General features: G+C 47.0%; 1 protein-coding gene across 3 annotated transcripts in view; it reads right to left on the bottom strand.

Moving 5' to 3' along the window:
* Nucleotides 1-23,569, bottom strand: part of FRMD4A (FERM domain containing 4A) — a gene marked incomplete at both ends in the record, with an annotated part of 358,630 nt that overhangs the window by 116,470 nt on the left and 218,591 nt on the right. For all 3 annotated transcript variants that reach the window (XM_082280836.1, XM_082280835.1, XM_082280834.1), the window contains one exon: nt 11,263-11,328. In XM_082280836.1, the coding sequence (XP_082136962.1) occupies nt 11,263-11,328 (66 nt within the window). The remainder of the gene's footprint in view (nt 1-11,262; nt 11,329-23,569) is intronic.

Genomic DNA, 23,569 nt, shown 5'->3' with positions numbered 1-23,569 from the left:
ACCTGCTACCAAGATATCTTCGAAGTCGGAACAGAGACTGAAGCTTCCTCCCAAGGCAGATTTAGAATTGTGCTTCTTCCTCCCCAAATACGGGCAGTTTCCCAGCAAAGGTAATAACAGAAGCGTTTTCGTTCAAACATAACAGTAATGAGCCATGTCTGAGTGCACAGAGATGGGAAAGTAAAAGACATCCTATCTGTATTAACAACCTCTCATCCAAAAGGATTGCTTCTTTGGGAGAGGTCGGGGCAGGAATATAAGGGGAGAAGGGGTACAGCTTGTTGCTTATGATGAGCTCATGCAGGTTTTTTTAAAGCATGACCCAATTATAAGCCAAGAGCCATCTCCTTTGTCCTGAAAATTAGAAAAGCTGATGGTTTTTCTGATGATATCCAGTATTGTGACCGACACAAGTGCCACAGGCAGCCTTTCTGTGCTTGCAGTGACTGCCTCACTCCTTCTCCAGGCACCCAACTCATGGCTGTGCTGCTGTCAGCAAGCTACTGCAGCCCTGGGGGAGGAGGGAAATCAGGGAAATCATCCACCAAAGAGAGAGACAAATCCATTTTGACTTCACAGTGCCCAAAGTTTCCCCATGATCAGGCACCTCCCCAAAATAGAGAGAGAAAGGACCAACAAGCCATACACTGGAAATATGGCAAGGGTTGGGGGTTGGAGATTTGCTCTAACACTTGAGGATGGCATTTTGCATCATTCCAGAGAGAATGGGCCTAAAAAAACACACTCCTGGACAAAAGCAGAGGGAATGGGTTGGGACTGTAGAGGGAGAGGTGGGGTAAGCAGGGTTGAGGAACACTCAGGTCTCCCTCAGAAAGGGCAGCATGGTGTCCTTGCATGCCTGTTCTGCCCATTCCAAGCCTCCTGTCCCCTCTATGTGGTCACAGGTGCCACTTTCCCTCCTGTGCCACAGGGGGGCTGAACTAGCCCCAGCAGCCTTTGCTAGTAGCACCTTGGTGCCAGACCCAGCTCATCTTTGCTTCGCTCGGTGCCATTGTCAGGTGTGATGCTCAGACCTGTGTCTGTTTAAGCACAGGTTTGAGCTGCTCTAAACTACATGGCCTGAATCTGTGGCTGCAGGCAAACTGTTCCCACCTGACACCACACAGCCATGGTCAGCTGCTGCTTTGGGTTACTTGCAGCAAGGGAAAGGGAAAGGAAATAATTTCCCAGCGAGACAGTCAAGACCCTTTTTACTCATTATGTGCAATGCCCCTGAGCCCAGCAGCCTCAGTTGTGGCCAAAGCTCTCACTGTGCTGTGCCGAAGGAATTGCCTTCTGGTTGAAAGTTGAGATCTTTTGTCTAAGCTGCATCCACTGAGGCTGAAAAGGAAAGGGAATAGAAAACTATTTTCTATAAGCTGAGTAACGCAGCTTAGACAATCAAGCTGCTCGCCCATTCACTATCAACCTCGTACTTGTGCTGCACAGCCTGATGGCAGCAATAAAGGGAAATGTTCCATCCTGAAATGCTAGCTCCAATTGGAAATGCACCTTTTTTACCTTGCTCAAAAGCAAATCTGCTATGCTGCCTCATTCATCATTTCTCCTGAGCTACACTCCTCTGGACTGTTCAATATCTCCTGGAATCATCTCTGGTACATCTGTTATTATTTTTCAAAATTGCTTGCTCAGACCATGCTATAAAAAATAATTTTCTATTTCCACTACCTTCCAGGAGGTAGATTCTGTCTTGTGCCACATTTAGCACTTTCTGATCTCCTTGGGTTTCCTGTCCAGCCAGGAGGACATGAAAGGAGGAGCTGGAGCCAGAACAGGACTGATGTGACCACACACAACCACCCACAGTGTGAATACCTATGAGAGAGCTGATTGCAGAGTCTTTTTGCAACTGAGGAGAGAAAGGGGCATGACTCATTTCAGATGATCCCTTTTAGGATGAGCTCAGCTGTGCCCTACAAGTGCCCTCTTCCCTCCATCATCTCTAAAATCATGGCTCAGGCACAGACACCCACACTGTTTATGCCTTAAGTTAGAAGAGATTAATCTCACCACTGCCTGCCATGGAACACATCAGACAAGCTGGGGCTGAAGGCAAGGGATGGGATGTGGCACCAGTACAAGGGCTACTGCACCGGGAAGGAGCAGCAGCAGAGAGCAGGAGGAGCTCTGTGCATTTCAGCTTCATTGTCCTGCTGCTAAACTTAATTTATTTCCACTGTTAACCTTGTTGGTGCCTCATGGCTGAGCAGATCCTGCAGTTGTCCCTGGGTGGGGGAAGCAAGGCTGGGGGACACTGGCTTGTCCATGGCTGGAGCAGCATCTCATGGGATACAATGACATATTTCACAGCCACTGTTGGACACTGGCAGGTTGGTCCAGGCTGAACAAAAGCTCCACTGAAGCCACAGAGCAGCTGAGCCAGTCAGAAACAATAGTGGATTTCTGAATTTCTCCCAAGTAACTGTGAGTGAGATGTTTTCTCTGTAGCAGACCCATTAGATGCTGGATGTGCCATTCCTGTATTGGTGTATGTGGTGGGAGGTCAGCAGGACAATTTAAATTGCTGATGTTCTGCAAAACTTCAGGAGTTACCTCACAGGAAAGGAAATAACTTTCTCCCTTCACCAGATGTTTTAGTGGGATTTTCATCAGCTCCCCCCGTAAGTTTGAAAAGTTCCAGGTGTGCTCAAAATTAAGGATATTTGACAAATTTTAGCAGAAGAATTGCAAAAAATTGCTGAATATCTTCGCCCCCATTTAGCCAGCTGCAAAGAACATCCTGCTTTCAGAATATGCAGTATGAATAAACATGTGTCTTCAGCTTATCTCTCTCCTGACAGCTCATGGATAGCTCCCCAGCCTGTATTAGTTTAAAAGCAATTTATTCTGGAAGACTGATAATAGGGATATTGATTATGCAGGCCTTTGGAAATCACACCCTCATTTCACTCTGTGGAGGGCAATGATTGCCATTCCCAGCTCATTTTCTTATGAGGCTGTAAGTACTTTGCTGTGGGAGTCTTTTTCCTGAGGCTCCTCATGTGGCACCTGGCACACGTGCAGGGTTCAGGTTCAGTCTTGGGGCACATGGGGAAAACCAGCTCTAAGCATTCCTCAGAAGCCATCAGGCAGCTCAGAATGAAGGGAATGTGCAGCACTGCTGTACCAGGGAAGCATCCTCCCCTCCAATTAACTTCCTCAAGACACAGGAGTACCTCTGCTCTCGGCAAGGTCAGTCCTGACCCGACACGCTTTGCTCCCAGCGGCTGTTGCCCCCTGCCTCCACCTGTCCCAGCTTCTGCTCGTGCTCCTCCCATGCCTATGCTGAGGAACGAATCTGGATGGGCTGAACTATCCCTGCTGGGTTTCATTAATTTCCAGTCTTGCCTTTCCCAGACACAGCTCTGCTTTCTCTAGAGCTGCTTGACCAGATTGACCTTCCTGCATGGCAGATCCCCTTGGAGGCTCTCTGTGTTCTCTGTCTGTTTGGGCTCACTGCTGATCCCTGCCTGCAGCTGTGCACCCTACTTGACCTCTTCAAATCCTGCTCCCTGTGACCCTCACTGATGTGCATTACCTGCCAGCTTGCTCTGCACAGGCTGCCTTGTTGGAATGTTCTCCTGTGGAAGCTCCATCCCTGGAATGCTCTCTGTAGCACAGAGGCCATGTCCATTCTCACCCATGGTGAGCTCCAGGGAGCCTGGAGCATCCAGCAGACCTGGGAGCTGCTGAGCTTGGACTAGCACCACTCTGTTGCTCTTAATGGAGCCAAGCCAGGGTGCACAGCAGAGGCTCTTCACCCCTAGTTTCTGAACCCGGCTCAGGATTTCCCCCTGAGATGCTAATTCTGCTTCCTCTCCCAAATCTTTTCAGTTCTGCCCTCATAATCAAGGGCAACCTTGAGATTATCTGCTTTGCCACCTTCATCCTGCCTGAGATCCCTCTGGCTCTTAAGCTGAATTGTTCATTCCCCAGCTCTGCACATCAAATTTCTTTATTTTCTGCCCCTGTGCTCTTCCATTTCCTTTTTCAAGCAAACACTCTCCCCTAGAGGCTTGACTTCTGTGGACTTCTTGGTTCAGCAGAGCCTAAGCTGAGAACTGAACCCCCAAGATACAGCCCTCCAGTCTGACACCATAAGCTCTGTAGGCCATGGATAGCAGTGCTGGGTGCTTTTTGAGAGATTAGAGAGGCTTTGCAGAGCAGCTCAACACAGGCACACCTTGCAGGCTGGAAGGATGGATTTGGGAGCACACCTGGCTCTCCTGGTCCATTTTTCATTTACCCATTTACCTGGTCTAAGACAACATCTAGGTATTGTGCACCGTGTCTGCAGGAGGGGTGCGGACTGGGAATGCTCCCAGCACCACACTCCCAGCACCACATTTACCTTGGAGAAGCACTAAATATATATATTTTTTTTTTGTGAAGAGACAACTTTTCAGCAGAAAAGCTCTTAACTCACTGTTCACTGGTTGCTCAGTGAGAGCACAGACATGAATTGCCAGTCCGGGCTCCCACCTCCCTTTTAGCAGAGCAATGTCCCCTCCATCTCTCCCCATCCTATGGTGACCAAGCCCTGCCATGTATCTGCAGTTTGCAGCTGTGCTCAAAATGATCAGAAGTTTCAAACAGGAACCTGGGAAGCACAGGAAGGCCAGGATAAATCTTTCCTGTCAAGAGAGAGGCTTCACACTCTTCATCTGCCGTGAGCCACAGGCTGTGAAGGGGCAATTGTGTGCTTTGTCACGGTGATATGAATCCTACTTCAGACAGTGCTTGGCAGGATCCTTCTGAGTTGATCCAATGCTTTGGAGCTCCATAATTTTTAATGCCAAAGATGTTAAAACATCTCCTTTGCAATTTTGCAAACACTTGCTGAGCTGGACTACAGTCCCACTCTTTCTGTAGTAAATCAGGATTTATTTCCTAAAGAAACCAAAGTCCTAGCACTGCAATTTGGGAAAATAAAGCCTCCTTTCTGAAAGGCAGAATTGAGCCCCCTTCAGCTCAAATTTATTTTAAATTATGATCCAAATCCAATGTTTGCACATTTTCTCAGTGTGAGGGACTAGATCCTGCCAGATCCCTAGTAGAAAACTCCACTCATGTTCAGCCTCGTCTCCAGTTATTTGTCTGCCTACACAAAACATGCTTTGTTTCTTTGGAGGAGCAACACACCAACCCACAGCCTTGAGAGCCACTCAGAGGACAGAAATCAAGTCAATTCTGAGTCCTTGTATGAAGCTGAAGGAACATTTTTCAGCTGCTTCACTGCGTAGAGAGGCTGGGTGGGTTGAGGGGATGCAGGGATCCTTTCTTGGGCACTCACCAAGGGCATCATCACCAGCCCATCCCAGATCTCCATGACCAGTAGGATATGCCCTATAGGCAACTCCAAGAATATATTCACCTGATACTCCTGCAAGGGTGTAGGGGAGGGCAGTGGGGTCAGCAGGGTGGTACTCACCCTTGTGCTCGCTCCTGCCTCCTCGCTCCCAGCCCACTGGCTGCTCCCTCCTTCCACAGGGACAGTTAAAAACGCCTTTGGAGCAGAGCCTGGTGTGCTGCAGGGACCGGGGCTGCCTCTCCTGCATGGCAAGGACGGCTACTGGCACCCAAACATCTCCATTTACGGTCAGGGCTGCACGGCTGCATTTCTGCATCAGCCCCAGGGCTGATGTTTCCAAAAGGATCCCCAGTTTTGGCAGTGGAGCAGGGCTGGACCCCATTCTTCTGCAATTATTGTGGCTTCCCCAGGGAGATTGAGACCGTCCTGGGGCTTGTTTATCCCTCACTGAGCATGGGATATATTGCTGTGGTCCTCATGCAAAACCTGTATCTAAAGTTAGACAGCTTCTCCCAACATAGGCAGATGCCAGCCTCAGCACCACCTGAAGGGGAACCCTTGCAGTTTTCCCACCATGCCAGCCCAGGTAACCACCCTGCTCATTGGCATACAGAAGGGAGATTGCAACAAAACATGGATAAAACCCCATGGATTGCAATTTCTTGATCACAAGCAGTACTGAAAATACCGCAAAAAATATAACAGATTCCTGGGAGGAGAGCAGAACGTTTTATTTCTCCCTCCAGCTATAATTAGTGGAGCTATTGCTCTCAAAATATGCCATTGCTTCCCCAGGACACCGAGCCTTAGGCTGGTGCTAGTGAGGCTGATCCCAGAGTAGTGAGGGACGCCGGTGTGCTCCAAACGGAGCATCTCCACTGGGACAGCCACGCTGGTGACATCCATCTGTGTGGCAGTGAGTCAGGAGCCCACAGGGCACTTTGCCAGCCTGGCTCTGGCTCACAGCTCCAGCGTCTCCCAGTCTGGCTTGGAGGCGGCTCCTGGGGATGAGATGCTGAACCACGGCAAGTGCACTGGAAACAAATCCTGGGCTCCTGAAAGACTCCTGACTCACTCAAAGCAGAGTTGGTTTTGAGCAAGGCACTGGAGGTCCAGTGCATCCCATTAATTTTGGCTGTGCATGTACACATATCACTGCTAACGTGTTTCTGGGTGCACTTGCACGGCAGCTGGGAGATAGAAATGCTGCAAGAAGAGTTACTCAAGAAATGTCAACATGTACGTATAGGTGGGTTAATCACCAAAACACCTATGGGTTGTGCTGACTTCCCCATTTCTCCCTGGCTCTTCCAAATCAGGCTCAGTGCTTCCTGGGAAGAAGGTTAGCAACAAATTGCCCAGATATTTCCTACAATCGAATTGCAGAGCCTCCAGACCCCACAGACAGCTCTGCTATGAGCCTCGGATGAGCTCCATTTCTGCAATAGCTCCTCCAGAGAGAAAGAATTAGGAGGCTTAACACTTTTGGATGACAGTTGCTGGAGCTGCTGTCAGATAACAGGCACCGCCAGCCGGTGCAGGAGCCAGGATCAAGCCAGGCTGCCTGATTCAGCCATCCCAGAAAAAAAGCCATGTTTATAAAACCCACATGAAAAGGAATGAATAGCCAATTATGCAGAAGTCTTTAAATAAAGCAACACAAACCTTTCATGTGCAGCAGACAAATGATACACGGTCACAGGGAAACAATATAACAGAGAGGGAGGCTGAGAGTGGGGAATGGAGGCAATCCATTTTCCAGAAATAAGAAAAGGCTCTTGCTTGCTGAAAATGATCAGCTGGATGAAGCCAAACACTTAAAAAAAGAGAACTGTGCTAGAAAATAAACATGCATCAAGCAGAAAGGAAAAAACCCCCAGATCTTAAGATCCAAGGAGCCACACTCTGCTTCTGCTCAGAAAGAAAAAACTGTCAAAAAATCATACTGTGTAAACTTGCCACACACCCCAGATCTTCAACAGGCATTTATCAAATGAAACACACACCAAATACAACTCTTCTCCCTAATCCCAAGTCAAACAGCCTTTGAGTTTCAGACCCTCAGGAAGAGATTTCCATATGATCCTCCTCTGTCTCCATTTATGATTAGCCCTTCTAAATTTCAGCATTTATCTGACAAAACACATTGGGGAAGCTTTTCTTTTATCTGCAAAGCCTATGTTTCTGCTTTTCCTTAGCAGCTGCTGCATCACTCTGCAGCCGCTCAACTTGGGAGGAAAAGACTTCAGTCAAGACCCTTTGATTCAGTAAAGCCAGGATCTCTTTTCAGATGATGGTAACCCCAAACCCTTGCATTCTGTGCCAACACTGAAGCAAGCCAACATTCACAGAAGGGGTTATAAATGCTGCCTCAGAGCCAAAATCTCACTTTTGGGGTATGGGAATGAAAATAAAACCTATGTGCCTGGTGGGTCCCACTGGCAATAGCTGTGTGGCCTGTCAGAGGGGTCTTTGCAGTTTTGGGAGCGAACTTGTGGTGTCGAAACATTTCAATCTGGCCTGGCAGAGCTGTCACGCTGAGCCACTGGTGACTCCTGTGTGCAGAAGCACCAATTCCACTCCCTGTCCTCCTGCAGCCCAGGGTATGGTCCTCATTACTCAGCAATTGATATGTTTCAAATGACATATTCATAAACCCCCGAGTCTGATCACAGCTAATTCACAGACAGAAAGGGAGTACATTTGCTTAATACACTGCTTTTTTGAAAACACCCTGATTGTTCCCAGATGCATCCGGTTTTGCCCAGCAGCACTTGAGGCAGGAGGAGAAATAATTTCAGCTCCCCAGAATCACTGGCCAAAGCTGTTTCAAGAAGCTCCAGGAGCCCTCCTGCATCCTTTTGAGGGAGCGGTACCCAGCTCTCTCCTTCAATCAGACCCACCATCTTCTGCTGGTTTTTTTCGACACCAAAAAGGAGTACCTCAAAGATGATCAGAGGGCTGGAACATCTCTCCCATGAAGAAAAGAGGAGAGAGCTGGGGTTGTTCAGCCTGGAAAAGAGAAGACTCCAGGGAGACCCCATTGCAGCCTTCCAGTACTTAAAGGAGTCTTATTAAAAAGAGGAAGAGTTACTTTTTCCATGGGCAGATAGAGATGGGAAAAGGAGGAACTGTTTTAAACTAAAAAGAGGAGGGATTTAGATTAGATGCTAGGAAGAAATTCTTTACTCAGTTCTAGTTAAAGGTGGCTTGCCCATGGCAGGGGGTGTGGAACTAGATGGTTTTTAAGATCTCTTCCAACCCAAACCTTTCTATGATTCTGTGATTCTATGAAAATACAGCAGCAGGACCCCTGAACTCTCCACTGGGCAGAGCACCTAATACCACACACACAAGCACTGAAAGGCAATGTAAAGCCAGATGCAGGTTAGGCTGCTATTTTGATCTCACCTGTGGCAGAGAAAGCAGTTCTACTGATCCCCAGTGCTCTTTCCTAAACTTTCCGTAGGAGGGGAAAAGCCTCCAAAAAAGGTTGAGGTTGGTGAAAAGAAGGAAGTTTCACATGAGAATTTAAGAGACTGAATCCTGAGCAATTCAAGCCAATGCAGATCCAGATCTTGAGGCCCAACAAAGTTATGGAGGAACCTCTTTCATGGCAAAACCCAGCAAACCAGCCCTCTGTTCCAGCCCGTGACAAGACACTCGTGGAAAAATACAGCTTTGAAGTGACAGCCAGAAGCTTGGGCTTGGATGAACATTTTATTTACAGCTTCTAATTCAATTCAGCTACAAGATAAGGTAACATTAATAAAAACAACGCTACTCAGAACCTACAAAACAACTTTCATCTGAAATCTCATTATAAGACACAAACAATATGGGTCAGTTGGTGAGATTTCCCCTAGCAAAGCACATGTTGCTCCCAGAGGGAGCCCAGCCCACTGAGGACTGGCTGGGACAAAGAGCTGCTCATCTTGGCAACCTCAGCCCACTCCTGCCCCTGTGGAGCAGCTCGAGGACCCCCCAATGCTGGTGGCTTTGCCTGTAAAGCAGGCAAACCGAAGTGTTGTGCCCATATCTGCAAAGAGTATTAATACTGGAGACATACTCAAGTCCAAAACATCCACTTTATCTTCATCTGTTCCACCTAAAGGTGATTTCACCCTGAGTACAAGCTACCTAGCAGCATTGTCATTAAGCCAGAAAAGCATCTGAGATGCTGCAGTGGACATTCCTGTACATATGGGGGCACTGGGGTGCTCAGAGATCTGAGTACTGCATGAAACAGAGGTTAGTGCTTTTTCTGGCCATGAGTTTTTCATCATCACCCTCCTGGCTTTCCCCATTCACACATTACTTGAAAACAGCAAAACGATTTGTTGTACTAATAAAATTCAACCACGGGTCACTTGCAAACTAGTTAGTGTGATTTACAGAGCAATTTGCTTCCCATATTGATTACAAGGAGTTGAAGGTGTGATCAAACACTTAAAAAAACATAATATCACGTGACACCATTTCTGCTCCCTCGGAAGGGGACACATCTTCCCAGACCAGGCTTCCTGGCTGTCATCTTCCTGTGGTTTTTTACTGTCATTGATTAAACCCCAAATAAGTAGGTTGGCCAGGGCAGCTCACATAGATTTCCTGCAGTATATTTTAAGCTGTGATTATTAATATACTGAGCAGTACTTTAGCAGAGATATTCTCCAATAGTCCATTTTAATTTTTAATTGAACTAAGAAAAATTAGAAAACGCATTTAGATGACATAGGAAGCCAAGTCCTGTGCCCTTGTGATGAAGGTGACTAAACTTCCCCTCAGCCAGCTGCAAAGCATCAGAGAATGCGGTGCAGCCTATGCAGAGACCATTGGTATGGTGTATTGTTTTAATTAGTCATCCTGATTTAGCTGTTCTCCTTCCACCACTGGCCTGACTCATGGTTATCCAGGTGCTCTCTGAGCACACCAAGTGTCATGGGCAGCTGAGGGATTTCACCTCCTAGATGACTATGTGCTCAAAAACCATTACCCATTAACAATTTTGTAATGGTATTTTTAAGCAACTTTACAGAAAACGAGGCTGAATGTGCTTCCGGCAATTCAAGTCGCCTTCAGCCATCCCCATTCAGGTTTGTCGGTACTGGGTAGGATCCTGCCCCCGCCCCCCATCTTATCAGCTGTAGCCAGGGCATTTGGGTGCTATGGGAAGTTTCATTTCCTGCTGCTTTGGCTGCCTGTGGCTGGCCTGAAGCCTTTGTAAAAGGAAAGACATTCTTCTAATTCTTGTTATTAACCCGTTGGGGATCTCTGAGACAGGAGCCAAAACTGTCAGGAAAGTGTAGGACGCTATAGTTTTCACCAGCCCATCCTTACAAAGCCACCACCAGACTCTCATTGTTTCCAGTCTTCCTTTTTTTTTTACAAAAGTAAAAAATAAGGCAGATGGAGCATGGACTTATTTTAATACATATTTGTGTTTGACTCATGAGCCTACAAGCAATGCCCGCCTGTGGCACCATCACAATGTCTTCTGCTGCCAACCACGTTCCCAATGCAGGTGTGGAGCCCAGCACTGAATCCCAGCAATTTACGATGGCGAGCAGAGAAGCTGGAAGTATTTTAAGCAGATGCAATCCATTTCTCAAAGCTAAGCAGTGCCTCAAAAAACATAGTTAAGGGATATAATAACAGTGTCAAAAATGACCAGTGGTGCTTTTCTATCTCATTGGCAGGGACTGGGACAGTTTTGCCAAAGAATAAAGTAAAAATATCTTGAATTAGACCTTCCCACAGATATGCCTTTGCTGATCCTTCCCAGGCAGCACTACTGAAGCTTCCCTGAGCTCTGCAGGCAGTCACGGTGTGAAGCTGCTGAGAAAATCAGCTGAAAACCCTTTTCTCTCCCTACGCTTGTGAAAAGCTGTGGCTGTAGCAAACTATCAAATGGTGAAACATGCAGTTCCTACCTGAACAAGGAGCTCCAGCTTCCTGTCATCAAGAAGGTGCACTTGGCATCTGCGACCCTCCGTCATCTGCAAGAGAGAAGAGGAACGTGTGTCAGGGTGCTTGGTGTTCCAGCTCAGCACATGGCTGCTGGTCTCCCCCAGCACAAGTTGGAGGCTTTCATTTGATGCAGTCCTTTTGGTTTGTGTTTACTTATTTCTTTTTAAATTAGTCCCCCATCTTTTGGCACCAGGGTAAAGAAAAGGCTGGAAGGAGAAAAAGAACAGCCACCCTGGTAGCTGTCAGGGAGCGGTGTCTGGTGCCTGCTTGGATGCAGCTGCCAGGAGGAGGTTGTTCCAGTATGTACAATGGGGGCACAGGATGGATTGCAGCACAGAAGTCCTGACATTTCATACTGAAACCTCCAGCTCTGCAGCTGGCTTAGCTGGCAGAGGAGACATCCAGGCAAGTTTCCCCAAGCCCCTCAACAGCAGTGATCCAGCCATGCCACAGGTACTGAGGAGCCAGGCTCCTCCCTGGGCCGTGCTGATGGTGTTCCCTGGAGTGGTCTCAGGTGTTTGCTTTGCCCTGAATCCTGAAATGGGCTTGTCCTACTTGGAGCATACTATTTAAGATGTACCACAGGAGCCACTTGTGACCATTGTACTGGTCCAAAGGTGCTTCCATACCAGCACAGTTTATTACAGCAGTTAGCAAATGATATCAATGAAATTATTACATATACAAGACTTATATGAGATTTCCAAGGTCCATCAATTGAGGCCCTAAGAAATAAATGAGCTGTGATATGAGAGAAGCCCTTTACAGTGCATTAAGCCCTTTCTTGCAGAGAGCACCGTGAGCGAGGAGCAACTTCGCTTTGCAGAGTTACAGATCTCAGCTTAGTCCCACAAAGCCCTTCAGGCACAGGCACAATCCCACTATCTGTTAATGGGATATGGGCCGCCTTAAGCCTCTTTGGCTCTTGGAAATCCCTTTCTCAGCACGACTTAGGCAGCACACAGGCACCCCCACCAGTGTGGGCTTGCCCTGCAACACTCACGCACACCTCGACCCATGTTGGCACAGATCCAGCATAGTCTCACAGCTCTGCTTAGACCACCAGGGACCCACCCACCCCCACAAAGGCACCTTCCTGTGCTTTGCACGGATCCCCAGCTCAATTTATTAATGTTGCTTGCCATGATGAGTCCTAAAGCATCACCAAAAGGGAGCAGAGGGTCCACAGGATCCTGGCAGGGGGGTCACAGACTGCTGAAGACATGAGTGCCGCAGCACCCTGGGCATTACTGCCCTTATCCATCACCTCTCCCCACCAGTGCCAGCTGAGCTGAGCCCCTGATGCAAAGCTGCCTTGCAGAGAGTGGGGAGAAGTGTGCTTGGGGGGTTAACTGAGGACAGTTCAGCTTTCTGCTTCAGCTCTGTGGGTTTAAAATCGGGTGCTCCTGTGGCTGATGGGGCTGGATGTGCTGGCATCTGGGAGGCAGTGGTGGATGCTCCTCCATCAACTTTGCCCATTCAAGAATCCAGACGTGTGGCCATTGCCGCGGGATCTGCAACCTCAGCCATCTCCAGCAGTATCATCCTCATCCTGCTGAGCCCATCAGCCTTTTCTGGGTGCTTCTGTCCTCCCTCTTGACATCTCTGTCCCACATCCATCTCCCCTTAGGGTTGGATTGGAGTGAGTCTTACCCTGCTCCCAGCCCCGTCCACAAAGCAAACATTCAAATGTTTCAACAACTCTATTGAACCTCAAGCTGGCCATGCAAGATGCAGAGTGTATTATGAGAAAACTTTAGTCAAAATGAGCTTTTCCCTTCAACTTATGCACAATTTACAATTGTGGAAGGTACAATCCCATGTGATTCATGCAGATTTTACCCCTTTTTGTTATTCACATCAGCACGTCTCTGAGTATCCTGCATGCCAAATAACATTGCTTTCCCTCTCTTCTTCCATCAACACAACTGGAGCCCTGGCATTGCAGCCAAAGGAAAGCCTTGTAAAACAAGGCTTCTCATAAATGTCAGCCAGTTACTGCCATGGCAGTAAATTGTCTTACAAAAATTTCCTCCAGTAAGAAATGTTATGCAAAATATAGTTTCTCCTAAGGTGTATTACTTGGTGAGTGAGATTTTTCACTGTTAAACAGCTTTCAGCTCAGCTGTAAAGCTACGCCAGAGGCTCACAGAAGGGCTTTGCAATGGTTTCTCCTGCTTGGAACAAGAGTCGTGTGGATCATGTTCATGCAGGCACAAGGAACTGCAAGCTTCCTTCACTGGGCTTCCCCGGCAGATAAAATTCTGAGTGCCTGAGCTGTGCTTTGACATCTCCCTCATCCTCTTACTGCCACATATCCACTGCATCTCCAAGATGGGGAATGTGCACTTATGTTCCAGCTTTTATATGACTTAACCCAAGGCAAGAGATAAAGCAATGAGTTTGTTGTGGTGATGGCAGCGATGGGAACACAGTCCAGCTTTCGTGTGTTATGCTCCATTTGCTATAACAAAGTTGAAATATGAATAAAAGAAGGTGAAAGGGGGAAGAGGGAACATTTTCTGAGATGTCTGACTTTGTGTTTTAATGTTTCAGCAAAGCACTTGTTTTCTGTGTGGAGCTTTAGCTCTCCATGCTTTTCCAGCCCAGAGTTTCATAACCCCTTAGTGCTTTCACTGCTAAAAGAAATCCCAAATGCAAACAGCTGGGAACATGAATAAATATCTGAATAAAGCAATGCTCTGAAATGCAGCACATGGTGGTTGACTAATTGAAAGGCATTTCATGAACATCCCTTGAAGCTCAGCAGGTCCACAGGTTGGAAGCATTTCCTTCCCCCAGCCATGAGGCTTTTCATTTCTCTTAGAAATGCACAGTGCTCTCCAAGAGAAAAGAAAAGAAGGTAGAGACAGGCTTCCTATTCGATATAAGCTAAAATATGATGGTCCTGCCCTCCCTTCTTTCTGCTTTATTATTCCGCCAGGTGTCTGAAGCCCACATTATGTGCTTTTTTGCATCGTCGGATCAATACAAACTCTGCTAGTTTGTCAGAGCAAGAAACAGGAACATTTCAAAGCACAGCGAGAAGGCCCTGATTTAGCACAGTCTGGGTAAAAGATGCTGCCTCTGACACTGCAAATTGGCTGCTCTGCACTGTCTGCTGCACTGCCGTGCATGGGGCTGTTGCTGGCTCCTGGGAAACGAGTCAGGGAATGCTTTCTGCTTCCCTGTGCAATCAGAGAAAGGAAATCAACACCAAAGCCCTATGGATGGGAGCAGGAGGTCACCAAGATGAGCTGAAGAGTGCCAGACTTTGGATGGAGGGAGACCACATGTTCTCCTTTCCCAAGGCTCATACCCAGAGAAGGATGGGGACAACTAAGCAAAGAGGAACTTGAACTAAGAGGCACAAAGGCATAGCTTTCCATTCACCTTGAAAAAGCAAAATCCCAGCACAGGGACAAGAAACAATGGTTAAGAAGACTTCCTGTCAGAAGAGGAGGACACTTGATGTGGCAGGGAAACAGGGGAGTTCAGTCCTAATCAAGTCCTGGTTTTCACAGTGAGCTCAGTGAGATTTCCTGTACCAACACAGTCCTCCACTTTCCTTCTGAATGGCAAGATCCCTCTTCCCTACCTCCAGAAATTAAAAAGCCAAGTTCAGCCTAACAGTTAAGATGCCCTTGATGCTCAAAACAGAGAGAACACTCAGACATTTCAAGTGAGGTGAGAGTTCCTAGTTGAGTTCCATGGTTATTCCTGCTGCTCACTCAGCTGCAGCGCTGCCAGGATGCTGTATCCACACCAATCCCTCCTATTTCCAAGGCTTCTCAAGGCATGTGAAGAGGTGGGAGTGTGTTACACACTCCTGAGTGCTAACAGTTCATCCATATGGCAGTGAGCTGCACGCGCTGGGTGTGAATATGGGCCACGAGCATCTCATGGGCCAGACTTAACACAAGCTCAGATGGAAATTATGCACCAAAATGCAGAACACATTTTCTTCCCCCCAAACATCTCAGTAAGTCACATTTTTTTCTGAAAATCTGCCACTTCTTTTAGTGCCTGCACATGCAGCACGACCCCCCAAGTGCTTGAAGAACTGAGCACGAATGCTTTTAAAAAGCTCTGTCATTTATATACATGAGTGTGTAAAGACTAGGGATAATATATAATCAATACCCAAACACAAATACTGCTTGTAAGGCACGTGAAGACCAGGAGCAATGTGTTTGTGTGGCTGAGGAGCTGGATTAGTCTGCAGGAGGGCTGATCATACACAGGGCATGCATTCTTTCTCTGCTCCTTGGCTTCTGCACCTCGAGGATGAAAAAACTGATCCTGACCTTTGCAAAATGTTTTGAGGTCCATCAGAGACAGCAAGTTCTGCCATATACATTCGTTTACTCTAATACAGAGATGCTACAGAGAGGAAATCTGTCTTGTGGTTACTCATGGGATCTTCTGAATCGCAGCTGTTTTTCTCAAGGAAAGGACGTTTTAGTTACCTTTATCACAAGACTTTAAATCTCCTTTGGAGGCTCCTACCCAAATATTTACACAATGGGTTTCCTAGGGAAGGCAGGCTGGCGGTTGTTTTGCTTTGTGCCATGAACTGCTCTGATGACTGCCCTCCTCTCTATTCATCTTCACTGTAACTCAAACATTGTCTCGGAGAATCCTATAAACTGTCTGTGACACAGCCCCAAAACCCTCACCACACTCAGCTAATCCCTGTACAGCCGTCACTTTGTCACTAAATTATCACAACTGCCCACAGAACTGCTCCATCCAACACAAACAGCCAAGGAGATGGGAGAAAATGGCTCCAAAGAGAACCTTTCCCTTTCAAAACGAAAAGTCCCTCCTGCTGAAAGTACCGTCACACTAAATAACTCAAAGGCACCAAATGCAAATGCTATTTACAATGTCAGTTCTATAAATATCCATGGCACGTTTCTTTAGCCGGTGACTGCAGGAATAAAGAAGAATACAGCGTGTTCTTCCTTGAATCACATCAGAAATTATAATTGGAGGCAGAATCTTTCCTAAACGCTCACTGCCTGTATGGGAGGCAATTACTGTGCTGAATCCACAAAAATCTGTGTCACTCTGTCCACTGTTTGGACAGAGCTGCTGAAAGGCGGTAGGGAGAGATGACAGCCCACTGATTGCAATAAACTCTTAGAATAAACACCCTGCTCCCACTTGACCACTTCTTACCACCTTCTCATCCTGGCAACTCCTAAGCTTGTCAAGAGAGGGAGGGGGGAAAAGCAGCATGTTTTTGATGTCTGCACAGCTTTGTGCACGTGGCAGCACTTCACTTTGCTGAACTGGGGCCAGTCTGGCAAGCAGCTGCCTGTTGCACTGACCAGCACTGGCTCTTCATGTGCCTGCATCCATCTGCCATCTCCTGTCCTACACCCACGCTTCAAGACCCTGGAGGAATGGACTATCTTTCTTTTTATGCCATGTGTTTGCAGACCATCCTCCCTGTTGCTGGTCTGCATCTGGACCTAATAAATGTTACTGATGGTGGCTGGGATGAGGATGGCTGTGAGACAGTTCTTGGAATGTCTGAGCTGAGTGTCAGGGTTGACCCTTGATGGGGACCTGGGAGAGGGGACATGGCCACAGATGACTTTGCCCTCGGTGAGGAGCAGCACTGGCTGAGCTCTGCCCTTGGGACTCGCTTGTTTTTGCAGTCAGAGTGTCACAGAATCATTAAGGTTGGAAAGACTTCCAAGAACACCAAGCCCAGCCTTCAACCAAACACCAGCATGCCCACTAAACCATATTGTGAAGTGACACACTTACTTGTTTTTCAAACACTTCCAGGGCTTCCCTGGAAACCCTGTTCCAATGCTTAAATCTGCTCCTTTAGGTGTGACTCAATGGGAAAAATATGTAATGAAGAGGAGGAGGATAATTGTTGGTGGAAATCTGGTTCATCTGTCCCAGCCATGGCGCTTGCCCACTGCCCTGCACTGGTGAGCAGTGGTCATGCCATCCTCTGAGCATGGTCTGGAGCACTGCTCATGCCATCCTCTGGTCCAACTCCGAAGCCCTCACACGCACTCACTTCCCCTGCTCTCCCTTTTCACTAAAATGGGCAATATCTGAGGCACCTGTGCCTCACTGGCTCAAAGCTCTGAGGATGGGAGACAGTCAGGTGAAACTATTGTTTCACTGTCTCAATACAGTCCTCATTTCCACTATTTGTTTCCACGAGTCTTTCCTAGATAAATAGTTTGTGTTGTTATTATTTTTTTCAAGAGGGAGAAAAAAGATTTTATTTTGACCCAAGACTCCTGTCTTGTAAGCAGAGGTCTATGTAGCCTGTCCTGTCTGTCAAGGTCAACAACACAGTACCAAACATGAGCTGAGCTTTCTGAAATAAGCCAGTATAGAATCACAGAATCCCAGAATGATTTGTGTTGGAAGGGACCTTAAAGACCATCTAGTTCCACCCCCTGTGCCACAGGCAGGGATGCCACCCACTAGATCAGGTTGCTTGGAGCCCTATCCAACCTGGACTTGAGCACTTCCAGGGATCAGGTATGAAGAAGTAGGAACCCATTAGACAATGCTTTTTCATTCAAATTTGTTCATGCTATTATTTCTTATGGGAAAGGCTATTTGGTGCTCTGGAGCAGGACAGGTTAGCTGTAAGCCAGTTGTTTTTTCCCTGGGAAGGGTATCCCAGCTGTATTCTCAGGCATTTGTCACCTTCTAGCAGTACTTTGGTAAGAGAACTATGACGTCATGTATTCAAATAAACAGGAACAACCTTTTAAGTATTCCATTTCAAGGGAACTTTGTGGCAGATGTAAGTTTGAAGCTGAGAAGAAAGGCCCAAGAGATACGCTGTAGATAGGGACGACGGTGATACGAAGGGAAGTAGCCAATGGCTGATGCCTAACAAGACTTCACCTTCTAAAGCAGTGTGGGTTTCCCTGTTACGGAAGTGCTTTGAGGCTCTGTGAAACACATGCACAGTACAGAGCTGGATTGACTGGCCAGAAAACAGAAGCTGACAATGATGAAGCACCTCCCACAGGTTTGGTAGGACCAGAGAAATATATTGTGTGTGAGGCCTTTGGCTTTCCCTGCGCACCTCTTTATCCCACTCCTTGAAAAATCCTTTCCAAAGGATTAGTGAACAGAGGCAAAATTTTCAAAACCATGGTTAAAGAAACAGCTCTTAAAACCCTCTCCCATCCAGCAGGAAGAGAGTGATGCTTGATGTTACCCATCACATGGGGGATCTGCACAGGGACGTGTTTGTATCAAGTAATGCAACTATTTCTGCAAAAACTCGTTTGTCAGGAGAGAGGAGAACAGCTTCAGTAATTAGAAAGCAAGAGTCCTGCCTGAGAAAGGAGGTGGGACAGTGTCAGCCACAGTGTCACCCTGTCGGAAGCACCACTCGGACGGCGCGACCCAGCCATTGTGTGGATGCTGACAGGGAGCGATGGGATAAAAATTAAGGCCAGCTACAGGCTGAGTGACCTGGTGACTTCCCTGTTTTGTCTTAGGAGCTGACAAAAGAATTCCTGGCCTGCCCAGGGGCTCCTCACTTCCTCCACACAGAGCTTTCCAGCCTTGCTCGGGCTGCGGCATCACCCAGGGACATCTGCACAGGTTATTTTCCATTCTTCCCCTAAACAGTGCTCAGCAAAAATGCTCTGATTCAGCAAAGCCCATAGCTGTGTCCATAAATCCCCTTTATTTCAGTGTGACATAAGCAAGTGTTTAAGTGGCTTACTGTATCAGGGCTGAAATGAAAAACTGTCTCCTACGGTCTTTAAGTCCATTTACAACATCAAGCAATAACTCTCAGGCGAACTTTAAAGTCAGGAATGCTGCATCTAAACCTCAAAACACCTGGTGCTTGAGCTGTGTAGTTAGAATGAAATCTAATTCCAACACTGCATTTTAAACCGAGCAGGGCATTACCCGCAGATGCCTAAATGACCGCTTTGAGCGTGGCCGGCCTCCGAGGCCTGATTTCAGTTATATCCTGAGATAAGAAAGTCCTTTCCTGGACAGACCTGCTTCCTCACTAGAATGGAGCCTGTGCTGGTTTAGGTCACGTATTGTTTTCTTCCTTGAAAATAATACAGATCTAAATCTTTTCAAATACAAAGGGAAGAAATTCTTGCACCCTCCCTGCCTTCTGATGTTGAGGCAGGAGGAGAAGGCATTCCCAATGAACACTTTTTACTATGTTTGAGTCCTTTGCTCTTGTAATTCTTTCCCTTCCCTTTCTTGGCAAGGAAATAAACCATTTGCCAGTTTAAAAATATACCAGCTTCCAAGAATTATCCCCATTATTTACAAGGCAGGAGTGGAGAGTGTAGGTGCTTTGATATGGTTGGTTAGATCATCCTCTGAGCTCTGGAGCTGAGGCTGACCACAAGGAGGTTACACAGTCTTCAGTATTATTTATTATTTTTAGTCCGAAGGATTCACTGGTCACAGATGTCTTAAACCATACTGATTTGAAACCCCTTCTGCACACAGCAGAAGTGTGTTTTGATAAACCTTGACTCAGCTGGTTAGTTGTGCAGGTGGTTCAACATGGACACCCGCTTTGGGCCAGCATTTTTAGGTCAAAAACATGCCAGAGCTGTTAAAACTTTGCTTCAGACCGAGATTCTTTAACTGTCTCCTCCACTTTCACTTGGGAACCCCGTGTTGCTCCTACAGGCCTTCTGCATGTGCAGCAAGCTGGCTGCACCCAGTGATGGGTAAGGGAATAAACAATAAATAAATAATTGTGTAAATGAGGCAGCCCAGATACTCCTCCTCCTGCCAGCCTGGGGCTCTTCCCTGCTGGCAGCATTGTCAGGTGGCTGAGTTTTGAATGAGTCAGGGGATGGGGCTTCCATGCTCTCCTGACACACTTTCATGCACAGCCTCATAGACCCGATAGATCAGCTCCTGCCTGGAGCCAACAGCAAGTCCTGGTCAGAGAGGAAGAGCTGCAGTCCTGCTTGGAGTTTCATTGCTTCTTACAGAGCAGATGATGAGCTGTTCACATTATGGGCATCTTTAGGTCTGGTGAAACCACTTGATCCATATGAAAATGTTACAGCCAAAGGATTGCATCCTATGGGAAGTGGAAGGGGAATGGTAAGGGCAGCCCACAGCTTCATCCCACCTTACAGACTTTGGGACTATTCATCCAGACTGTGCTCTTCCTCTGAATGTCAAATTAATGCCCAAAGACTGAAAAACTGCCACTATCACAAGAAAAAAACATTGCAGAAAATAGTCCCCCTCATACCTATGTTATTAAGACAACAGGTAGACAATCTTCCATGCTGACAACTTCCCAGTTAATACTCAAAATAACTGGCCCAGTACATAAACTCCACCTGATCTAACTCAGACAAACTCTGTGAGCATCTTTATTTAGTGAGCTTTTCTTTTTTATTTCCCCCAGGGTGAACTTATTTTCTGGATAATAATCCCTTTAAGGCAAGTTTTGCAGTTTCATCCCATGTTTGCACATTGCATACAAGAGCTGTGATCCATCATTTGGGTTGCCAGTCCCTAATGCAGCTCAAAGAAATAAATATCAACAGCAGAGCTAAAATTGGAGGCCCAGAGGGAAAGAGGATAAAGGATCTCTGGTGTCTTTGCACAAGGATGAGTAGAGTGGTCCTGGGACAGGTGCTTCATCAACTTTTGAGCATAGCTGTGCTTCAAGAAAACCAAGATATGCCTTGGAAGGGTCTTGCTTCCCCTGGAAGAGCTCTGTATTCATCCTGTTTGCCACGCACAAAGGACACAGCACAATCTAAGGGAAAAGGATCTAAATTATCTACGAGGGAAATCCCTTACCAATGACAGACTTAGAAGCCTTTTATGAGTCACATCAACTTCTTTGCAGGGGCTTCTGGTCACCTTCTGGTTCATTCCCTACTACATTCTGCAGCAAGCATGATGAGTCATCATAGGATAATGACCGTGTGGCAATAAAGTACATAGCAATAGATTATTATTATTATTATTATTGTTCTTCCCAAAGATGTTAGCATGTCTGTTAATCTCTCCTACACCTGACTTTTTAAATTCCTTGTAAACGCACATAAAATTTTAATTTTTTGTACAGTTTCACACTTGAAACGTGGCATACTTGCAGCAAAATGTTCCAGATATCACTTGTTTGTGCATGCAGGCAGGGTGTAATTATATGAGAGCATTCAAGTCTTCTGAGAACACATTCGCAGGAGGTTTCGTTTAGTTATAGAAGAAAACAGGACAATTTATTTGCTGTTGAAACCAATGTGATTTGCTGGAGAAAAAAAAATCAATGTGAGTTCATAGGAAGATGACCAAAGTGACCCAAGGCAGGGGAAGTGATAGCATGTGTGAAATATTTTTAAAGGACAAATTAAGATTTATGGCTTGAAGTGTCCTTTCAGTGGTCATTGAGTGTTTCGTACCTACTGTATCATTAAGCATTGGGAGGTGTGAGTGGTGGTGGCCCTGATCAATGGAGCCAAGTCACTGGGCAGTGCATCACTCAGGTACTGTAACAGAGACAGTCAATAGAGAGCACTGAGCAGTGTTATATATAACACATAATAGAAAACACACTTACAAAAGTCATTCCAGATGTTGGGGGGGGGGGGGAAAGCAAAATGTTAATCTGTGCACAGAGCTGTTGGGTTTGTTTTGGTTTTTTCCTTCTTGTTTTGAATAACACTCCAAGAACTGATATGCTTCCAGTGGGGAAATGTGTCACCGGGTTGTTTCCAGCCACTGCTAATCAGCAGGTTTGACACACATTTGATGTCGAGAGCCAGGGCTGTGGCTGTGCCCAGGCTGGGCGGCCGCCAGCGGTTCTGCATGAGCGGCAGCAGCTGACAGGGTCAGTGCAGGGTGGGCATCATCCCCCAGCTGGGTTTCACAGGCAGGACGGGGTGAGATGCAGAGCACATTTGGATGACAAGCAGCTGACTCATCCTCAGAGATGCAGAGGTTTTCAGAAACCAGTCCTGCTTGCAGAAGTCTGGTTTGATCCTCGCTGCTCCCACTTTGTTCCCGAGCGCATCCAGTGCTGAGCAGGGCAGAGCTGGGGACATCTCCCATGGGCTCTGCATGCACACTCTGCATGAGGGGCAGGAACAGGTCCAACCTGCCTTCTCTGGTCCTGACAGCTCCTGATGCTGAACACTTGTGTGTCTGGTGAGGACCAGAGCTCAGACTAGCCCCACTCTGGGCTCAAGAAGGGAAAACAACTTTCAGGACACAGCCTATGCTTTTACAGCCCCATTCATTGCCTGACTGATGCCAGGATCTTGTATCACCTGTATACCTGCACTGAGAATTCTTTGGCTGTTGGTGCAGCAAGACCAGGTCATCTCTGCATCCAGGCATCTCACGACATACTAAATATGGACAGTCTGTAACCTCTGCATAGGAGAGACCTGGAACAAACACCTCAATACAAACCTGTTTTTTACTATATGCCTCTGCTTTTTAAGAGCCAGGGAAGGATGTTCCCTTCTGGAACTAAACTCAGCAGCTCTTTAGTACTATGAAGAATCAATGCAGAAGAGTTAAGGATGGGAAGAGAAGAGGGAACAGCCTGATGCAATGTCTGCAAACTCAGCGGCTGGATCGGAAACCCCCGAACCCCAAGCTCCCAGGATTCAATGGACTCAGTACCCATTTTGTAGCAGCCTTCTGCCATGGACACAATCAGCTGTGCCTGTGAGAGGGGACTGAGAAAGTGAGGACACAGCCCAGCATCGTTGGATTTGCAGATTTCCCTCAGAATTGCTATCAACACTCCCAGAACATTTCAGAAGGCACATTCCATGGTGTAACACAAAGGCAAAGCAGAATCGGTGCTTCCCTGCAGTTCTCCCAGGTCTCGGTGAGGAACAAGTCTTTTTCCCCAGCTCCCACCACCTCCTGCAGCACAAGCCCAGGTGCCACCTTCAATGACTGCATAACCACCCCAGCTGGGATGCAAAGCATCCCAGGGAGCCCAGACCACTTCAGACAGAACTTTTTTTCTTTTGGATTTTGCAGTTCAGAATTGCAGAAGATGGTGGTAGTCACCGTCCAAATTTATTTTCCAGCATGTTTCCACTCTGGGGGAGGATGTGTGTGTGTGCACAAAGGAAGCACTGTGTTTGATTACACATCCCCTAAATCATCCCTGTCCCCTTGCATGCCCCATTTCACCAGGAAATGAGTGTGTGAGCACACACGTGGCAGCCACGTGTTGGGATGATGGGTGTCTTCACAAAACCCTGGGTGGGGGTAGCCAGGAGAGATACT

Source organism: Coloeus monedula, assembly GCF_965178545.1.
Source record: "Coloeus monedula genome assembly, chromosome: 4".
Taxonomy (NCBI): domain Eukaryota; kingdom Metazoa; phylum Chordata; class Aves; order Passeriformes; family Corvidae; genus Coloeus; species Coloeus monedula.
Note: the sequence above shows the minus strand (reverse complement) of the source record. Positions and strands in the feature narration are given on the sequence as shown.